Here is a 22,194-nt window from a genome sequence, read left to right as displayed (position 1 = left end):
AAATACCATTAAGTTTAGAACAGACTGGTTATCGACTTTGTATGAGTCATAAAAAGTAGTTCCAGTAGAAGACATGGGTGACCACTAAATATTACCAATGGAGGTGTCTACTACTGGAACGTGATATGAATTATAATTTTATATAGCTATAGGGATCTACCTGGTTGGAAAATTATACGGTAACAACATTTTTCCTGATTATTCAGTTATGCTATCTGGGTACCGTAACAACAGTTCTTAGGAATCTGGGAAAACTTCAGGATGCAGATGATGAAATCGCCAGTTGGACTAAACTGTGGAATATCAAAGTAAACGAGACCAAGTTTTTCACAAGTCAACTCCACCAACAGAATTTGTAGGCAAATTTCTTTATCCATCAATGGGAAACCTGTTCCATCAAATTTGCTAACGAGGCCAAATACCTAGGCATGATTATGGATGAAAAATTGCGTTGGAAACCACATTTGAAGGAAGAGAGAGAAATTAGTATAATAGGAATGCGATATAGATAAAACTACTGGTTGATGAACCGAAATTCCGCTCTTTGTACCTAAATCATATACGATTTTCATCTATTCTACAAGAAGATCCTGAAACCCATATGGGTTTAACGAATCTTGAACAAAAAACTGTTACTTGGCTGTAAAATTCAACGGGTTTAGAACAAAATGTCAAGAAACATTTTCATTGCTCTAGGATTCATTCGGAATGCAGACATCCGCAGATATTTATTTAATGAAATAAGCATGCTACTCTTTATAATATTTTATTTATATTTGAATCAGTTATAAATAACGTCTTGAACAGTACCTTTTTGGACTGTGTAATCTCCTAAATTTGGAAAAAGAAATAACACAAGGATCAGCTTAGTAGTATTCCATTTAGCAACGTGTAGACCCAATTACACTAGTCGACCTGTGTCATTTGTAACAAATAAAGTTTTGTTTGTTGGCACCTGTGCACATGTGATTGCAGTATTCCCGCTGCAATCTGCTAGAATATTGGTTGAACGTCCAAAAACCTGAGCTCTGGATAGGCTTATAGACAAGGAAAGCAGAGACGGCTCGAGACTAGTGTCTAGAGAGTGGAGTAAAAGTTGTTCAACTGGCGAGCTGGTCGACAGTCAAAAATGTAAACAAAAATAAACTTGAGTGGAACGATAGGATCGCTCCACGTTTCCACTCTGTATAAGCTTTACACTTCACGGTTTAAAGGTTATGTTAACACTGTTTATTGCTTACATGCTTACAGTGTGTTCACATTTTATTTATTATTATTATTTGAACTCACTTTAAGTTACAAATCGAAGGTAACTGATTTAAAACTTAAAATACTTATATTTATGAAAATAATTTAAAACAATAATATATTTAATACGTTACGTAGAGCTAGCTAATAGAAAAGTTTGAATCATTTTTACATTTATTTGTATTAATGTATAAAATAAATTATGTAGAAGATTATTTAGATAGGCCGTATGTATTGTAGCTACAATAATAAAGTAGATTCTTTGTTAGTAGTACGGCAACTTAAAATAATTTATTGTGAATTAAAAATGTAGGCCCATTATGGAAACTAATCACTAACCTAATCACCGGTTTCACATTCATTAAGACACTTTCCATCAATTTCCATCCAGAACAATGTTTTTTAAATGAAAAGTGATTTTATAAGAATCACTAGCCGCCAGTATAACTTACCGTCTCTACTCTCTCCGTCTTTAAGCCGCTTATAAAAATGCCTCAATGACAGCATTTGCTATGCATGGCCTTCATATTCGCTAACTCAATTGAATTACTGAAGACACACTTATTAATGTTTGGTAAGAATTCAGCTAAGGACTTCAGTGTACCATGTGACAGAATCAGGTAGTCATATTGAACGGCTCTTTTTAGAACTGCCTGTTCAAGTAGCTTTTTCATTTGACATATAATTGTACCTGGAAATTCAATGTTAAAATATGCCTATTATAAAGAAATTTTGATATTCAATTGTAAACACTTTGTATATTGATTTACTCTGGCAATTGGAATAAATCTGTTGAATGGAGAAGTTTGGAGGATTTACTAGAAAAAATTTATTCTAGGAATCTAGATTATGCATGTTTGAAAGGTGGCGTAGGAATGCTCCTGCCTGAACGCAAATGGGAAATTGAACATTTTCAGAGAAAAATCAATGAATGTCATTCACGAAACTCCAGTGTGCTAATTTTGGTTAATTGCTTGGAATTGAATTGGAATAACTCAGGTGCCTATTACAATAATTACAACACTATAGGTTTGGACACCAAGTGCCCAAGCGAGTCGCGGGGCATTACATCTGATTGTTGTCATTACACTAGAGGTACCGGTTGGGACACCAGACTTTGGTGGTCGGACACCAGGTTTTGTCGTCATTTGGGTCTCACTGATGCCCCAGCTTGTTTTACATAGGACACATGTCTCACCGTACGTGGTGTCCTAATGTAATACATGAGCCTTAAAATCAATACCAAGCTGCATAATATGAGGAGGCGCTTTCAAAAATAGTAATTCGCCGAATTTTATCACTTTCTCAACAGCTTACACAGGCCCACACTCCAATGAGAAATTTATTGATCAGCTATATAAATCAAACTACAGGGTAGACCTACATATTCCCCAATTATAGAAATATCACATTACAGAACCAATAAATCAATTACATTTAATGATACGTTTCCTGACCAGGCGGGAATCCCAGGAGAATCCTCAGTGCCAAAGATTCGTGGGGTGGAACTTGTTTATAAGTTGCATCCGAGCAATTTTCGTTCATATCTTGCTGTTTGCGAGTCAAGATGGGAACCCAAGTCGCTCTAGTAGCCTCCGTTTGTACGTTGGTGGTTGGCGTCGTTGTAATTCCATCCGTACAGAGCAGTCCCTCGAATTTCTTCCAAGATGGTGAGTTTCCAATATTCCAAGTTTTCAGTATCGTTTTAGGACGTTTTTGCAATTAAATTAATACACAATGTGGTGATTTTCTCATTGATTGGCTTGATATAAAAATGTTCCAAAGATCCAAATTCATTATTAATAGAAATCTTGAGTTTCAATTATTTTTTTAGTCACACTAATTCATTCCTGTTTATTCATGTGAAACAAATACACGTAGCCTATAGTTTCATTATTGGACCATTTTGAGTCACCAAAGTTAGTTAGTTAACTATTAACTCAGTTTAATGAATGTATGGTTGCATTTATTAAAATGTGTTTCAAAATTGTGTCAGCTGATGGTTTAAACTAGAATTTGAGTTTACATTTTTTGGAGAAAGCGACCCTCAGTGAGAAATAGAAACTTTCATTGCGTTAAATGATCAATGGTAAATGGAACATTGCTAAACAACTCAATTCACTTTTTCTGAAGCGATATAGATATTTTTCAGCACTGATGCTATTTTTAGCACACTATGAAAATTGAATTCACCTTTTGTGAAGCAGAGCCTAATGCACCACTAATATGAGAAACTTATTAAACCTAAACTGATAGACAATTAGCCAAAATAAAAATTCATTACAATTTGATGATCTCTGATTGAATAATGTACCGTACACTATATACAGTATATTTCTTTCATTGTCTACGTTACTTAAATAACTGATTTTCATTTTTAATCAGGGTGGAAAATTTTTCTATTCGTATAAAAATTTGGAGTGTTTTTCACGTCTTTACAACGAGAGAGAACGGTGCTATTCCATAATATTATAAGCTTTCTGTACACTTATATTCAACAAAAAGTTTCTTCTCGAATTTAACCAGTCCCCATCACACATTATGATTTTCCTCATTTCATTAATATGTTTCATATCCTACTATATACTCGTACATATGTTTGATTGTTCGAAATTCCCCTTATCATGTTCATTGTTTCTCATCTCATAGAATTAATTTTATAAAATTCTTCTTATTCAATTCTACTATCAATCTATTTAAAGCAGAATCAATCAGTATAATCAATTCTGTATGCAGTTTTCTATTTTAAACAGAGTTATAGATTTCACGCTAAAGAGTAAAGTGCATCTCGAAAGCTGTACTTAGTAATCCTTTATCGTCAGTTTGGTTTGATTCTCCCAATAGAAGTCAACCTATAGGTAGCCTATTTGATTGTTTTCAATAATGTGTATCCATTTTCATTTACAGGTGACACACCTGTCTATGATTACATCGACAATGATTTACAAAGACTGCTTTTCAGTGAACGAAAGTAAGTACTGTGAAAATTTTAAAACTATTTTTTTTAAATGTGCTCCTCATCTGAAAAACAGAATTGATGTTCTGGAAGCTAAAATGAACGTTTCACTGCCAATGAGAGAAAGTGAGATTCTTCAAAGTAGGTACTACAATATTCTATTTTGTTTGAGTTCCTGAATTTTCCGGGATCTTTATTAGGTCAAATTGTTTCTTCTTCTTCAACCAGTAAATCTATTATAAATAATAAATTATTGAAGATGATGAGATGAGCAAACCGTTCCAGCAAACGGTGTTAATTTTTCAATGAAAATTATTGAAGCTCATTGGAATGGAAAAGCTTCACAAAGATTACGTTTCTTGAGGGAGACAAAATAAAAACTCTTAATGCAAAGATGTGACTTCTAACATATTATTCATTCTTCCTTTGTTTGCATAAAATTTTTAACCAAAGTAAAAATAGTGGCATCCTTGACAGATATTCATATATAGTGGGAGCCACATTTATTCAAATAATCAATCTATTGTACCAATTACTAATACCTACTTTGTAAATAATCGTAGTTGATATGCTTTATGTAGTCAACATGTCCTTATGTATTACATGTCCTTAATATTGTATTAGACGATTTTCACATTCTATCACGGAAGGGTGTTTCAGACTTTTTGAAATAGATCAAAATAGTTATTTGTGCAACTAGTGCGCAAAGTGACAGTTTGCTGCACCGAAAGAAACGTATGGTTTCTTGAGTGCAGCATAGGAACTTTGCGCACGTATTTCACATTAAGTTTTTCCTACAGTTACCATTGAATATGAAAAGTGGGTAATTATGGGTAAAATTGCCTGAAATCCATCAAATGTTTTTCTGTGTAATTTTATTATTGATAAAAACCTTAATTTATTGTCAAATTGAATAAAAATGTTGTCCTTGGTTATAATATCTAATGATTAATAATTTGCGCGTTGTGCTTCGTTGCACCTCTGCTCACTATAGCAGCCACAGCAGTCACTGTTACCAACTTCATTTTGATTTTGCTGCACTGTTGCTCCATATAACCTACTAAGTATTTTGCGTTGCCATGTTGCAAATCTGGAGTGCAGAAAAAAATTTCCCGCACTAGAGCGGAAAAGTGATTCTTTGCGTTCTGTAATCAGTGCAGCAATGGCCACTTTTCAACGTAACTGTAGGAAAAATAATTTTGTAACTCATACAGTAGAAAACTATTTCTCAAACTAATATAACATAAGATTTGATTTAGTGTAGAATTTTCAAAATTTTATGATCAGTACAAAAGACTAAAAATTTGATTAATTACCATCCCATTTCTTTCGAAAAGAGTGAGAGAACCAGTGAGAGAGTGTAAAGCAATGGTTGTGAAAGCTTTCTGGGCGGATGTACGTGGTAGTCGGGAGCGGGGTGGAGGGGGTTTGTGGCGAAGGGGTTTCTCGTTTCTGTACCATCAGGAGTAGAAAGTTTCTATTGAGTTGCAGGAACACTCTCTGTTCCTGTGGTATTGTCGCATTTACTCATTTTCTGCTGAGGCTGCCGGTTTTTCCTCGAACTGAAAGCTCATTCTTTCTCAGTTCGGATGTCTGTCAGTATCTTCGTCTGATATAGAGAGCATTTGATTTAATAAGATTTTTTAGATGCGAATCGATGTTAGGGGATAACATTTACATCTCTCTCTCCCTCTCTCTCTCTCTTTCTTCACTTTCACTTCGGTTGAGTTATCTCTGGGATTTCTTCAGCTCGGAATTTTTCTATTCCAATGGTCACAATGACAAATAGGTTGATTTTGTACTACAGTATCAATGTTCTATGGTTGATGACACAATAGCCAATTATAACTATGTGAGATAATAATAGTATAGATAAATGGATTGATACATTAATCTCTATGATATAATAAAGGAAAGAATTGGCTTATACACGTACGGGATAGAAAATTCACGAATCACGGATCATCCCGTCCGAACTACTGGACTGATTAAATTGAAATTTTGCATGTAGATTCTTAATTTACCGAGGATGGTTATAGGCCTATTCTCAATTCTTCAAGATTTCAGTTGGTCAACTTTTCAGTTTGTAAAGTTTTTAATTAGACCCTTGCGGAGCACAGGTTACCTGCTAGTATAATATAAATTGACATTAATATAAATCATTGTAATACAGTAGTAATTATTTAAAACAGTGGTAGTACGGTACTAGTATAATTTAAACTAATATTGATATAAATCATTGTAATATAGTAGGTAGCTCATTATTTTGAACAGTGTTAGTACGGTTCTGTACTTGTAATTTCAATCAAGCCAAAGCTAGTGAAAATTAATCTACCACATGGAACCGAGTTTGAATACTCAATTATCAGTTTGTTTAGAATTCTTGTCTTATTACCAATAATTATTTTCAATATCTCACTAAACGTATTTGATTAGACTTTGGTATATTATACAATGTAGGCAGTGATATTTCATATAGAATATATTGAATTTCCTGTTAAAGTTTGCTGAGAGAGTACCTTATCTCTTATCTCACATTACATTAATTTCCCTGTTAATATCTAGTAGTGAAAGTGATCAATAGTACCGTAGGCTATTATAATGATAATATCAGACTAGTATCGGCAGGAGTACAGTAAAACAATAATTTTGATGCTCTGATGAGTAATTTAGTAATGAAATTATCCAATTGTAAAGCAATTGAAATTGGTCAGCTCGATTGACAGTTATGGGCTTCCAAATCAATTGATAATGGTTCAGAATCACCTTAAACAATATTCATCTCTCAATATTATCCCTTCAATTACCTTCGCACAAGCACAGGACTGGGAACATTAAAATATTTAGGGCTATTCTCGCGTCGTTGTTACTTAATTTCTAATTTATTTCAATCTATTTGATGATTTTGAAAAATTGATTAGTTCCATTTTAATCGATTGAATAAATTTCCAACAATTTTTTTTTGGTTTAATCTTGTTGCAGACGAGACAATAAGAAGTGACAGTGAGAGAAAGTTTATGATACAAGCAATTGTATCAATTTATGAGACTGGCCAGACTGTGATAATATTATGAGTCTCAACAATGTTCTATTATAATTATTATATGATGCGCTAAAATGTATTTTGTATGGACAAGTATAAGCTAACTCTTTCATTTGGAAATTACTGAGATATTGCATTTATTCAAATGCTAATGAATTAATAATTATTATTAAACAAAAATCCAAATTAATTAGCAGAAGTCTTCGGAGTGATTTACAGCATTTAATTTGGATTTTTGTGTAATAATAATTATTAACTCTTTCATTAATGAGATATCTTAATTGATACTAATCGCAGGTCATGGATTAGGTCATTCAAGACTTTTCACTAGAATAAGCCTTAATGACTTGCTCCACATAAGAATCAACGACGTACAACTTGATAAATTCAATTTAAGATATCTTAATTTCATGATATTTATTTATAATTGTATTGAATTTTTTTAGACGAAACGAGGAGGAGGCTGGAGGCGGCACATCTTCGGGTAGCGGGGGCGGCGCCTGCATACCGAGAGGCGGCAACTGCGATAGTCGAATCAACGACTGTTGCGACTGCTGCTCCTGTCGCTGCAACCTGTGGGGCGTCAACTGTCGCTGCCAGCGGCGGGGACTTTTCCAGAAGATCGGAAAATAGACGAATCCCGGAAAATCATTCAACCCGGCCTTGTATTGTGTTCGGATCACAATCGCCCAACTGAAAATAACAGTGTTATTATGTAACAATTATTCCCCTCATGCATCACAACTCTCCATGATTCTTGTACACTAAATGTATTTTTTCGAGTTGAGATAAAAATCGAATAAAATCACGATTTTTCTTAATGCTTTATTGTTTCCATAGGTCCAGTCGATATTTTTTTCTATATATGCAATTCGTCACATTCTCACACACAGCCTGAGGAGTTAACAGCTAGTTAAACATGTATTGAAGATTGTGATCGCCTTTCACTCTGAAGATGTGTGGATAATGTTTTGAAAGTTCACAGATGGATCTCTGAATAATGTGATGGATGTTCACAGATGCAATACTGCAATACTTTAATACTTCAATTTGTATTGATAGTCAATACTTCAATTTGTAGTGATGTTCAATTTTGAGAAAAAACAGTGAAATTTCCCATTGATTTTCAAATGTTGTTGACAATAATTCTGATAATGTAATCGGTGCACTTCTAAATATGGGCAATGAAGTGAGCTAGCTCACTAAATCCATCCCATAAATATGAATCTAAAAAAAAATCTGGTGTGGTGCACTCACACGAAAGTTATGAAAATTTATCAACTGACGCTAGTGTTCCCGCGCATCTCAAGTCAACTTTTCTAAGATCTGAGCCAGCTGGTGACAGGACAATAACGTTAGATATACACGAGATCTGCTATCTCTTCATAGTGAATGATTTAATAGAATCAACAGTTGCCAACAATTTGCAATTGACTAATCTTATTTTCTCGAATTTCGAGCTTATTTTCAATTTTAGGCGAAAATGTTACTGAACATTAATTGTAGAGATTTTTATGCTCAATCTTTTCCACTCGATTTTTTTTGTTTAAATTGTATCTGAAGCCTGATAATTGGGAGTCTAAAACCAAACTTTGCATAGATGGTGCAGTGCTCCTGAAATTTTTACAGATATGAGACTTGTGGCAGTTGATAGAGCTTATCAATGACTTTTCTAGGTATGAATTTGATCAAAATCGTTGTAGCCGTTTTCGAGAAAATCGCGGAAAACCCTGTTTTTGACAGCATTTTCGCCATTTTAGCCGCCATCTTGAATTGCATTTGATCGAAAATGTTGGTGTCGGATCCTTATAGTGTAAGGACCTTAAGTTCTAAATTTCAAGTCATTCCGTTAATTGGGAGATAAGATATCGTGTACACAGACGCACATACACTCATACACACACACACACACACACACACACACACACACACACACACACACCACACACACACACACACACACACACATACAGACCAATACCCAAAAACCACTTTTTGGACTCAGGGGACCTTGAAACGTATGGAAATTTGGGTACCTTAATTTTTTCGGAAAGCAATACTTTCCTTACCTATGGCAATAGGGCAAGGAAAGTATTAATTATCAACTGGAAACTCAAATAGTTGAAGTTCAATGGATACTCACTTTTCAGAATTATCACAATAATATCCGAGGTGGAACTCTGTTCAAGGTTGATGTGAACAACACCTTTACAAACTTTAGCTACCAGAGAATTCCTGTGGGATGTTTTCGGATATTGGATAAACGATATTGGCTACCTTTGAAGTGGAGGTTCTATTCAATCACATGTATTTGGGACAGGCTATTCTCATACTTCATATAAATTAATGATGTAATCTCACACTTTGGTATAATCTCACACTAAAAAAAACACCAAAGACTCAAATAGTGCAGAATTTAGACAGCACTGCTCAATTACAACCGATGCTATTCAAGAGCGTATTTTCTTCTCAAGTTTCTCCGAAATAATGCATAACTTTTACCAGTTCTATCTCGAAATCTAGTCCTGGATTTTTTTGTATCATTTAATGTGCTTTTTGTTTGCTATTCCTGTTGGAATATCTCGTATTTTATCGGTCAATCTCCGAGAGTACAGTCTCCCAGTCTGACTTTTTGATGAAGCAACGTCACATACAAGTGTCATCCCCGACCTAAGCCATTAGCAGACGGCTCGGCAATGAGATGACGAATGATCGATATTAAAGGGATCGCAGTTTCTTGCGGGGGTGTTTCGGGGGTGTAGGGTGGCCAAAGCCCTCCTCTTCCCTCAGAATAAACGCCTGCGCTTCTCGACGCGTTGTGACGCTACTTTGCCTCTCAGAAGATCAGTTCTCGATCACAAGCGAGCCGAAGCACCGACAACCCTCAACTGTAATCAACCGCGCGCGAGTCTGTTCTCTCGTCTCGTCTCTCCATCAACCGATACGTTTTTGACTTCTTCCTTCTCACTTCCTTCTCGAGTATGAAATCGCATCTTCTCTTGTCCGCATCATGCGTTTTCCTAGTGCTGGCTCCCACCCTCCTGCCTACAGCTACCGCTACGCCCCCCTCCTACTTCGAAGACGGTAACTTTTCAACAACTTGTTTCTATGAATAAAACAAATAAGAAATTGTGAGCCTCTATTCATATGATAGAAGTTAAACTTCCATGAAATTGAAATACGGAAAAACAAACAACATATCAGTTTTCTCATTTTCTGTCACAACTATTCCCTCTCACGGAGAAGCAACAACTATTTTCCGAGTTACATAGCTCCCATAAAAAAGCAACAACTAACTTTCAAGTTTTCGTTTTATGATGAAAACAAAGATGATAATAACTGGGCCCAGCGCTCCTGTCTGACTTGACTTTACAACTACAAGTTTCCATCCTTTGGCAGAAAATAAGAAGTACTGAAACAAACTTCCTCTTGTTTCTAGTGTATAATTGAATTGACAAAAATGAGAATGTGTCGAATTTAAAATTGGAGATGATTGAAAATTCTTGCAACTGTAATCACAGTGATTGTGACTGTTATGAAGATTCGAAAATTGTTTGGAATACGATATTCTAAAAGTATTCGAATGAGAGAAGTTTCGATCCAGTCCTTTTTTGCTGGACTTTTAATAATATTTGTAATAAATTCAATCTCTCTTTGGTGCTTACTGAGGGTATTACTTGGATTTTGAACGCATCATATTCTGCTCATCAATTGAATGAACTTTGATCTTTGTTTCTCATTAATTATATTGATTTCATCTGTACGTTCTGAATACAAATCCATAATCCCGCTTTTCAATGAAAGAATTTGTATGAACTGATTTGAAATCTTGGCATAATCTAGTACTTTGATATAATATGAATCGTTGGACACATCTGTACATGGATTATTTGTTCAATTCAATCAATTTATTTGCAATACAAATATGAACCAATCAGACAAATGCAATGGAGTTATATATGGATACCTGAATATAGTAGTGGTAAATTATAATTATAGTAAAAAGTTCGAAGATTGAATAGAAATGTACTATTCTGGAAGCTGTCAAATGAAATTACAAATTGTATGGAGTGATCCGTGGTCTAGTGAAGAGTGCTTGCATAGCAGCATAGATATCCCGGGTTTCAAACCCTCTCAAAACCAAAATTTTTTTAACCAGATCACCATGTTAAATTGTCGGTCCCGGCTGAAGTATGACAGTCGTAAGGCCCATTGACGGCTTAAATAATATATTCAGGCGGTGGGACCTTCCCGCAAGGGACTTCCCACCAACAAAAGCCATACAAATTTACTTTTTTTACAAATTGTATATTTTTGTGGTACAACCAGCATCGATTAGTCATTATCAAATCCATACAATTTGGTTCTCTTATTATCTGGCCAGTTTTAATACTCAATGATTAATTGATCGGTCTTAGGGAGAGAAACTAGAGTGATTTATTATAGAAATCCAAGTAGCGGTATCCTATTACTTATCAATCTGTGGAAAATTTAATAGACTAATTAAGTAATAATAAGTAAGATTACTTATATATCTATATTCTATCGTACATTTTACACTTGGCTTTTCACGCTGCTCATAAACATGAAAATCATGAAATGAACCATGCTATTATAAGAAGTGCCATGCGATGGTTTCGATATATGTGATGGCCGTAAATTATTCACAGCGTGTTTATTGTCTTGGGATACGCGGCTTATCACGCGAAAATAGCTGGCATTAGAGCGTTCCTCAAGAGCGCTTTCTGCTACATCACATGACATCACTTTAACGACTTCAAACATTAATATTGACCATTCATAAAGCAGGCACAATAACGTCAACTCAGCTATATTACGGCCGAGGCAGTTTGACCCAGTTCTGGTAGTGGATTCATCGAGTATGGCATCAAAAATTTCAAATTCTAACTACCAGCCAAGTCTGAAACAACGTCGCAAAAGATTTATATCGTTCTGGAGATTCATCATTCATGTACATTGTACCGTGATTCTAGTGCTCTTGTCTTATTGGCCCATGCGAACCAAAGTCTAATGCGTTGAATAGAGCAAGTCACTACTTGAGTGATTCACTATTTACTTGAGTTTCTTATTATCAGTATTGTACTGATTCTATAATAAATCAATTTAATTTATTCATTTCACACAATATGAATGAAACGTATTGATATGAAAATCTAAATTAGACTGAATAATAAATTACTTTTATCTTTATTGTACTGATTCTGTATAGTATCAGACTTCTGTTAGTATTCTGTATAGTATAAGACTCTACTCGAGAAGCAGTAGAGAACAGATAAAAGTGATTTCTAGTTCAGTGTGAATCTATATTTTTGTATCGCTCCATCCATATTGTATGAAATGTAGACACTGATTGCAATGGCCTCAAAACAGTAGTGGAGTCTTTAAACTAAGCAGTCTACTGAATTCAACTGGAGAGCACTCGTGAAATTCACAAAATTATAGCCATTTGCAGGTTTTGTGAATAGTATTATTGATACAGCAAATTTTTGAATCTTTCTCTGCTCTACGTGTTGATAAATGCATTATATACAGATATTTCAGAGAAAGAAATATATCTTGAATAATGAAAAAAATGAAAACCACAGAGTATATTCTCTTTGCTTGAACTCAGAGGACATCTACTCAGCTACATCATCTCTGTTGGTAATTCTTGAAGAAAGTTAGAATTGGGCTCATCAACGAATCTCAATGCCATAGTCGCTAGGTCTTTCTCTGTTGGAAAAATTATTCCTGGAAAAATGGAAAAAGCTTAATGGAGTTATCCAGCGTTTTTCCTCCCATTCGTGCTATCAGCAGAATCTCGATTTCTATTTTTGGATGAGAGCTCATCCCAAATTTTGCAAAAGACAGTTTGAGAGCTATTTATAATTCAATTCGTGTCACTCAACTGAGCCGCCTCACCTCTCACCAGTTGAGGTTTATCTTTAATCTTGTGCGCCGGTAAAATTGATCGACAGTCCAATCATTGTCAATGCTCGTCATGTCCAATAAGTGTAGCATGCACAACTTCTGTTCAGCTATGCAGAGGTGGATGTATAGAGTCACCAAAAGAATGAATATTAACTAAATTATTTATCAAAATTTGGGAACAGAATAGTTTTGGGCTATTCCTGTTGTTCTATCCCGATCATATTCATATGATTTGTAATTATATCAACGAATAAATAAATAAATACATTTGAAAAAACAGAAAAAAATCATTAAAATGCTTGGAAAAAATAACAAGTACCGTCTTGAAGACCTACGTATCCCTGGTATATAATTTATATTGGGGAATATCCAATATATTGTATATCAACAGTACTGTCCAGTCTATGCTCTTTGAGTGACTGGTATGACTGCAACACAAAAAAACTTTTCCGGGCTGCGATTAATTAAGTGAGGAATCTCTGTGATGATTTTCAACCTCCGATAGGAGAAGGAACCAAAAGAATTATAATTCACAGTATGATTGTTGATTGTTCACCATTGCGTTGAGAATCATCCGTAACAGGAAATGTACGGATATGTGAATTAAATGTAGGCCAAGTACTAAATCTGAAGCTACACCAATTTAAAAATGATTCTGAAAATTATGCTGTATGTTGGGATATTTCACCTGAAAGTCTGAAAGGTGGAAAAGGTACTGAAGTATGAAGTTTAGATGAATAAAATTATTTTATTGGAAAGAGATAAATAATTGTTCCTCATAAAAATTATTTTTCTCGTTAATCTAGATTTTTAAGATCGGAAATGTAGATAAGAAAGTGAATTGAAAATGAAGATTGAGAAGTAATTGAGATAAATTGTAAATAAGCATGAACATGCTTAGAATATACTTCTTATTGGGCTTCTGGAAAACGTGGAATATTATTTTGTATTTGTAATTGAAAACATCAAATCGCTTTTAGAAGGATGAGAAGTAACATGACTTTCTATTTTCAAATAATACTGTATACGTTTTCTGCACGGGAGAAAATAGGCAACACGCTTCACAATGCTTCAAGGTCACGACTGTTTCATTCACTGGTGGCTTCCAGGTTTATTATTGCAATCATTTTACGGGCTCGTAGGGACAGTAAGTGTGGTGGGTTTTTAATACTCAAAGACACACCCTTATCCAATATAACGTAGAGTTGATACATTTCAATACTTTATTGCCAGTATACTTGAAATTGTTCACACATTATCATTATTACCTTGACACACCCAAAACTATTCTCATTCATTGATAATTGTTTATTCATCATTTGTTGACAAGAGTCAAGTGACTAAAACGTTTCCATTTATTAGATTTCTATCACCTTATTGATGGCATGCATTTATTGTTAAGTACAGTGTTCAAGAGCACTGACGATATATTATTGGCATATTGATGATTATATTTAGTTACTTGTCTCCAGTAATCATCGAAAACTCACACTTTATTATGACAAAACAACGATTTATAATATACTATCAGGAGCCTACTAAACCATTCATTGGTTTGAAAAATGAATCTTGGCACTCGACCTAGTGACCTATGCACCTTGGCACTAGTAACCTATTGATTGACTTCTAAACAACAAAATCTCATCAATCTTATTGGCTGAAGCGTGATTCATTGGATTTCCAGTTATTTGACTCCCATTGGCTGACTTCCAAATAAAAAATCTCTGCTCTGTCATTGGTTAGCTTGTTATTGGTTCAATTCTTTGACACCCGGCTCTCATTGGCTGACTTTCAGACAACAATTATCAATAAAACTCTGATTGGGGTAGATTGTAATTGATGGGGGTCCAACATGGTCATGAATCGACAATCAATGCAATATCTTATATATTATTGTAATCAGTAGAAATACCATGAAGTTCAATACGGAAACGTTTATGTCGACTTAACAATTTGTAATGTGAAAGAGATTGAGTCTTTATATTTCTTACCCTGAAATTTTTCCCACAACTCTGAGAATTCAAGATGCATCTTCAGAGATTTCCCCCTAGACAAGCCACCACATTGCTGTCAACCGATTTCGACACACTTGGAGCAATCAGATAAGAACTGGATTGTGTGCACTCGACTTTTTGCGACATTCTAGACGAGACGGAGTAGTGGAGTGCTCCAGGGCCAAGTGTTTGTCGAGATGCTGTCGAGCACGCTCCAGCGAACAAAAGCTTCTTGCTCGGCTATAAAAGCGGTCGGGAACAATCACTAAACCCCGCCAGACCCCATTCATTCCCCCCGATCACATCTGCAAATAAAGCGCCCTAAATGGCGCAATTAGCCAACCGCTGTGTTCGCTCGGCTCTTGCCAATATTGTTTTTACCAAACATCGTCCCAGCAGGACCCAGAACACCAGAAATCAAGTATTTATTGAAGCAGCCAGTCAACACGCCCTCGAAATTGTTTACGTCAGCACAAACTGTGTCTCATGAATAATTGACTCGGCCCGCCCAAACTCAATATTATTCTTAATCACACTGATTCATTCATAAAACCGTCCTAAATATCGACTATGCAATGATAACGCAGTGGTTCCTAAATATTAGTTCCATGTTCGAGGTTTACTCTTACAATAACCGGTGTGATTGTAATGGAAACGGTTTATGGTGGCGTAGCGATAAATTGATATGGTACCAAATCGTTGGTGGCTTTGAGCCATAAGTTTAATTTCCTGAAACGACAATTAAACTTTTCAAAATTGGGAATACCATCTCTTCTATCAATGAACCTCTATAAACAAATTTCAAACTCTTAACATTGTAGCTTTTAAGTATTCCCATTTTTGTTCTTCCAATAATAGAAATTCACCACTGATTTACGAAAATAAGAGAGCACTACTCTCTGATTAAGTTTGAAGTGGAATTCTGAATAGTAAATACTTTCTTCCATGATAGTATTTGGTTGTGAATGATTACTTGAATAATTGTAAATATTTTTGCTTCATCACTCGATTTTTCACTTCATTCTTGATGATGCAAATTCACTAGTCTATGTAAACAGTTAATAATAGTCTATTGAGATAATATAATTTGATTGAATTGAAGAAGTTGAATTGTTTGAAATGATTAACAGCTAAAATATCAATTCTATTTCATTTAGTAGACACATTTTCATCTGACTTCGCAGTAATTTTCACATTCTAAGAACACATTCATTCTGTCTTCAGTAAATTTCCTCGAGAGCTCATGAACTCTTGTTTAGAAGAATAATTGTTATGATTGATATACATCATAACATGTGATATTTATATTGTACTTTCACATCATGGAAATCAGAATATGATGGTAGGGGGAAATTAATATCGTGATCGTGTATGAAGCATACTGCCCAACATTCCTTCTAGAGCTGTTCCATTGGAACTGACTTGAAATATTTCTCCAACAGCAGTCTTTTGAGAAAGAAGCCGCTGAAATGTTAGAGTTGAAGCAATCAACGAGTCTTAACCGTATTACAACTTTTCCATCAGCACAAAGAGGGAAGCACAGACAGATCTCCCCAGTAAATCTTAATAAAGAAGAGTGTTCGTCAGGATGAACAGAGACGGCTGTTGTGAATTATCACCATCTCTTTCGCTCACCTCTGTGTAAGATCAACAGTAGCTCGCAACTTGCCAAGTTTTATTAGTCTCCTTTGAAAAGTAGGATATTACTTGTTGCTCAGGGTGCAGACGTGAAAATTTCCTGTAGTGGTGACATACACTGTAGTTGGTCTCTTGTTTCCAACATTGTAACATTCAACTAGTATAGTTTTAGTTGAATACAAATAAATTCACTCTCAGAGGATACTCTTTTCCACACGTTGGTTTACACTCAAGGATAGTATAAAGGAAACCTATATATACCACCCTTGGCTTACACCTACTTTGTCCTTGAAACATCAATACTTGAAAATTCTGACCATAAGTTTCATTATTAATTTCGAATATTACATACTTTCAATGTATGTTCTATCATAGAGAAATAATAGCGTAAGTAGATATCCCATGGTATAGGACGTTTATGTCGCAACTTTTACTGTTATCTCAAGCCGATAGTCCACGTAGTTCTTTCCCGTGAAGCTGTGTGACGCTCGTAGTCTCTCATACTGTGCCGTTCATACACTTTCACCCCAACAAAACAGTAAATTGACAATAATCGGCTTGAGATAGCAGTAAAAGTTGCGACATAAATGCCCTATACAATGGGATATCTACTCACGCTATTGTTTCTCTATGGTTCTATTCAATCTATCAGTAACGTCGAATTATATTTTATATACCATATCCTTCAATACTGCACTATTATCCATCGAATAACGTGGATGGCTAGCTAGGATAGGATCACAGCCCTATTTTATGATGTCATACTCGTATTTCAAAACTATTTTCATGATTATTCGATTGAAATTTATATGAGAAGTTCAATGTAGAACGTTAGAAAAATGATTTTTGATCAAAACTTGAAAATAATCTAGAATAATTCATTGAAACAATCAATTCAGAATTTATTCAACGTTGTTCTATGGTTTCAACCTTGGCTACAATGACTGAAATCTCTACTATTATTCAAGATCAAGCCAGAATCGAATTTCCATCATTTTATCATTTATTTGTCAGTGACTGGTTTAATTCCTTCTCTGTATTCATCAAGCATTTTTTATCAAACGGAAAATTATGCTGTATGATTTTACTCAACTCCTACTGTTACTATAGAATACTATTGTATTTTCGGAACCTCAATTCAAAGCAACACATGAATTCATCATTGGCTCATTCATAAACTTCACTATAAAATTAATGAAATACAGATAAATAATTCACTCTCAAACTGATAAGAAAAGTATTATCACAAAGATCATAGTTTTGTTATACAATCATAAGCATATAGAAAGATTATGAACTATCCAGTGTACTCCAAATCTCATTGTTAATGGTTTATCAATAACTACACCCACGTTCGAAAGTTTCTTCAATATGGAATCGATATCCTTCAAATTATCTTCAAATGCCTTGGAATGGTTGATGGTTTCCTGTGAAATTACACAGGTGAATTTCCTCAAAATGATCGTCTGAAAGTTCTCACTCATCATTAGAGAGGTACTGATTGCAGCTTTATTACTCTGATAAGGGATAACTTGCAGCTCTTGTTTCAGAAGAGTCGATTCGTGGAAAATTGGGAAATTGGATGTGGAAATTGGCGAGTATCATGTTGAAGCCATGCTTATCGCAAAGCCATGTTCACGTACTTATCGCATGTTTACAACTGAATATACGACGCAAATATCTTGTTATCACTTTAATTGCAGCTTGAATGCTTTCACATGTTCCCACTTGTGCATAACAGATTTGTTACCCAAGTAACATGTGGACTGTGTTCATTCGGGATTATTAGCCTGAACTTAGTATGAAAGTTTCAAAACAAGAAGGTGATCAATTTCAACAAGCTCGGGTTTCCTTTCAGGCGTGATTTTGTTCTAAGCTCCTCAACAATATGTATTATGAAGGTTTAATATCTTGAAATTTCACTATCATGATGTGATGATAATAAATATCACGATGTGTAATATATATACTTTAAAGTATATGTGTAAAGTATATTTTATACTTTGAAATTCTATTGTAGAATTGAATCGGTGAATTTTTATTGAATAAGCTTATAAAACCAAGTGAGATAATATGACATAACATCAATATTCTGAGGCAGAACTATTCGGTTTCATCCCAGGTTCCTCTACTGAAACCTTCGTGATAAGATACGTGAATAGGTTTTCACCCGTTATTTGAACTTTTTTCATTGGTCACCACCTACGAGTCACCACATACGTCTTCATTTGGTGGCTTAGGAGAGAAGGTTTATTTTCCTATCCTGAGCACTGTTTGTTCACAGGTTTCAATACGGTTTGTTCGAAGATGAGAATCGTAGTATCTTCCCGATAGTCTGTGCATCCAAAGCAATTCTAGCTACAAATTATAATTGGTAACGAGTGTAACGAGTAAGATCATGGTATATACGCTTTTGATGAATGTAATAAGTGATAAAGGTTTTTTGTTTCAATATATTCTTAATCTCTTCATTTGTCATATTCATTAAAGAACACATACCAACTTATCACATTTTTCTAAAGGGAATGTAAAATATGAAACTGGATTGCACAATGCATCGCATACTAGATCTATCAACTACAAGATTTATGATTTGGAGCTCATCAGTCATTTTTCTGACTCAGATTTTTTGACAAGAGCTGCAGCATTCTGAATGTTTGGATCGATAATTCAACGCTGAAATAATGGAAAGGGAAAGGAAATCTTGTTTTGTTCTAATGAAGATGTACGATGTTCTCGCTTCACCGACTTTGCCTCCGAAACTGGAGAGAAACCTCAGTTTCTTCCTCCATTCCAGTGAAACAAAGGATTTACATAATATAGGGTTCAATCGTAAATCTGTAAATTCGAAATGGCATCTCTTTCTACATTACTTCCAAATCCTTGTTTGCTACAGCCTATTATTTCGAAATTGAGTTAATTTCCAATTATTTATCAACATCACTATTCTTACTCGATAGATGATCAATATCTTATATCCAACCTCCAATATTTTGAAATCTTTAGAAATGAAGATGTCATTTTTTCAGACAGGCCACAGGTATCAAAATTTGGGGAGAACAAGTTGTAGGCTGAGCTCTTTCCCGATAATAAGTGTATGATATATTACAATTAGTTGTATAAATGAATGGAATGAACATGGGCTCTTCAAAAGTAGGTAAACTATGGTGAATATTACTCCAACATAATCGACAATCAGGCCTGCATTCTCATTTAAGTTGTTGACAATTTATGCAATTTCGTATCTTTTATTCTTAGCAGATGACGATAGTAGTTTGTTGGGTATGACGTAGACTAAAACTACAACTTCATTGCTACAATATCTCAAACATCAGATCTCAAATTGCGGTAAATGAGAAATATTTGTTGATGTTGAAGTTGGATTATGGTGAGAGGAGTCTGCTTCGTTACTTGTGCCAGCTGTCAAACTTGGCGAAATCTAGTGTAGTTAGATTGAGTTCCATTACCGCCTACGTCACACGTATAACAACATTGTCATAATGATTACAATCAACAATAGACAGCCATTGGTAAAATAAATTACAAAACTTGAAACATAATTGTAAAGATTGTGTGATGAGATGATATATGAAGCAAAAATAGCTGTATTGGATTTATTGAACAAGAATGACTTACTTTCTGTATCTTCAGATGTAGAGAGAATCTAAAATCATTCTCCTGTTAAGAGCACCACATCTCCTAAAAAGTCAAACTGCTTTGACATTATTATCTTTCTTTATGGGAGAACGAACAATTTTGAGATCACAACCGCTTATCATAGATTCTGACAAAACCTTTCTCCAACCGAGAGTCGTAAACAAAATAGTGAGTAAGAAGCAGGAGACGTGGAATGGAAAGAAGAGGAGAAACGAGCAATACGTAAGAAGAAGGAAGATATTTTTCGACATGGTATGATGTCGGAGTCGCGGTTGGTGCATCAAAGTAGCGCAAGTGGAAACGGCTGTAAGATTTACCCAAAAAGATACAAAGACCCAAGAATGATGAAAACGGTTTCTTGAATGAAAAGCGATACAGAGATACAATCTGAAGAGAGCCTCGAGGAATCGGTGAAGTGGAAAAGTTTTATTACATTTCGAATCGGAAGCGGAGGTATTCGCATCCGCAGACCTCGCTTGACGATTTAATACACTAGGCTTGTACCTGCTATGCTCACTCTTTTCAATGTAGAATATAGCTGCCAGTGGATTCTGTGGTATCACACACACACACATGAAATAAAGTATTCCTAATACTTCTGTCAGATGTCAGTGAAGTGAAGCTCTGTTCATATCAGAGACTGGAAAGCTTCATGAATATAGCATTTGGAAGGTATCGTGTGAGCTACAAAGAATTTCAATAAAGATGTGTAACAGTCAACATAATTTTATTGTCTTCAAGCGGAAAGAATATGAACTTGATTGAAGGAGTCCTTCAAAAGTTGTAGGAAATGATAAAGTTTTGCATTTCGGCAAAAGAGTCAGGACGTCCTACCGGACCTGCGCATAAAAATTGGTGGATTTTCAAATGAAAATATCAAATAATACAATAAGATACAGATTCTCGATAAGAAAAAAATCATTAATCGGATGCTTGTGAGAGTTCCAGTTTGTGGAAATCTCAGTTCATCTCGTTCTTGTTTAAAACATTAGTACCGGCCACTAACAACAGCTGGATTTTTTAGGCTCATTTCTTGTGTATAGGAGATCCTAATAGAGTTAAGTAGAAGTTCGAATCTTTTATACGCTACATTTCAGGTGAAATTATGTGTTTGCTGAGAATGATGACCACATATGCATTGGTTGGATGGTTGGATGAGGATGATGGTGATCGTAAATGGATTATAATATTTCTAGTTGGATTCTGAGCCACTAAAGTATTATCACTGAGGAAAGAACACTGAGAATAGAGCACATATATTATTTTCTCTGTGGTATTATCTATTGCAGCTTATGACTGTGTTAGCTAGACTAGCGTCGATCACACACCCTCCCAATGAGAGAACCAATATCATTTTCTTTTTCCAATCACTGCAATTATACGATGTTCATGGCTGCTAGGACAACTACTGATCATCATAATTTAATTACTTGAACAAATATGTGACTTATTTTGAACAAATGAGAGTGGCTCCATTACTAACAAAATTGTAAAAATATTCCATCACGGATAAAAGAAACGTAGGTTCTCTTTCCATGTATGAAACAAAACTATCGTAGCTCACTCTAACAGAAAACATATTTTTTCATCAATGAGTAGACTTGGAACAGATACCGTGTATTTTCCAGGACGATGGAAAAAGTGTTAATTCTATACCTACAAATTTATATTCTTGAACTTTATCAATTATAAACTTTCAATTATATCTATACTTTTTTGAGTATAGC

The 22,194-nt window shown here is 34.9% G+C and overlaps 2 protein-coding genes across 4 annotated transcripts in view; both read left to right on the top strand.

Annotated features, from left to right (window-relative positions):
- Positions 1–1,027: 1,027 nt before the first annotated feature.
- Positions 1,028–8,069, top strand: LOC111056798. The gene is made up of 4 exons (XM_039423163.1): positions 1,028–1,309; positions 2,709–2,918; positions 4,156–4,219; positions 7,694–8,069. The coding sequence occupies exons 2-4, from the start codon at positions 2,816–2,818 to the stop codon at positions 7,878–7,880; spliced, it is 354 nt and encodes a 117-aa protein (XP_039279097.1). The 5' UTR covers positions 1,028–1,309; positions 2,709–2,815; the 3' UTR covers positions 7,881–8,069.
- Positions 8,070–10,075: 2,006 nt separating this feature from the next.
- Positions 10,076–22,194, top strand: part of LOC111056802 (U8-agatoxin-Ao1a) — a 34,719-nt gene continuing 22,600 nt past the window's right edge. The window contains exon 1 of one of the 3 annotated variants that reach the window (XM_022344208.2): positions 10,076–10,331. In XM_022344208.2, coding sequence (XP_022199900.1) covers positions 10,229–10,331 — 103 coding nt within the window. In that variant the 5' untranslated portion in view covers positions 10,076–10,228. Of the gene's footprint in view, positions 10,332–18,617; positions 18,712–22,194 lie in introns of those variants that run through there. The other 2 variants (XM_022344207.2, XM_039423162.1) reach the window with 2 other exon arrangements.

The sequence above is a fragment of the Nilaparvata lugens genome, chromosome 3, assembly GCF_014356525.2.
Source record: "Nilaparvata lugens isolate BPH chromosome 3, ASM1435652v1, whole genome shotgun sequence".
NCBI classification, from domain to species: domain Eukaryota; kingdom Metazoa; phylum Arthropoda; class Insecta; order Hemiptera; family Delphacidae; genus Nilaparvata; species Nilaparvata lugens.
Note: the sequence above shows the minus strand (reverse complement) of the source record. Positions and strands in the feature narration are given on the sequence as shown.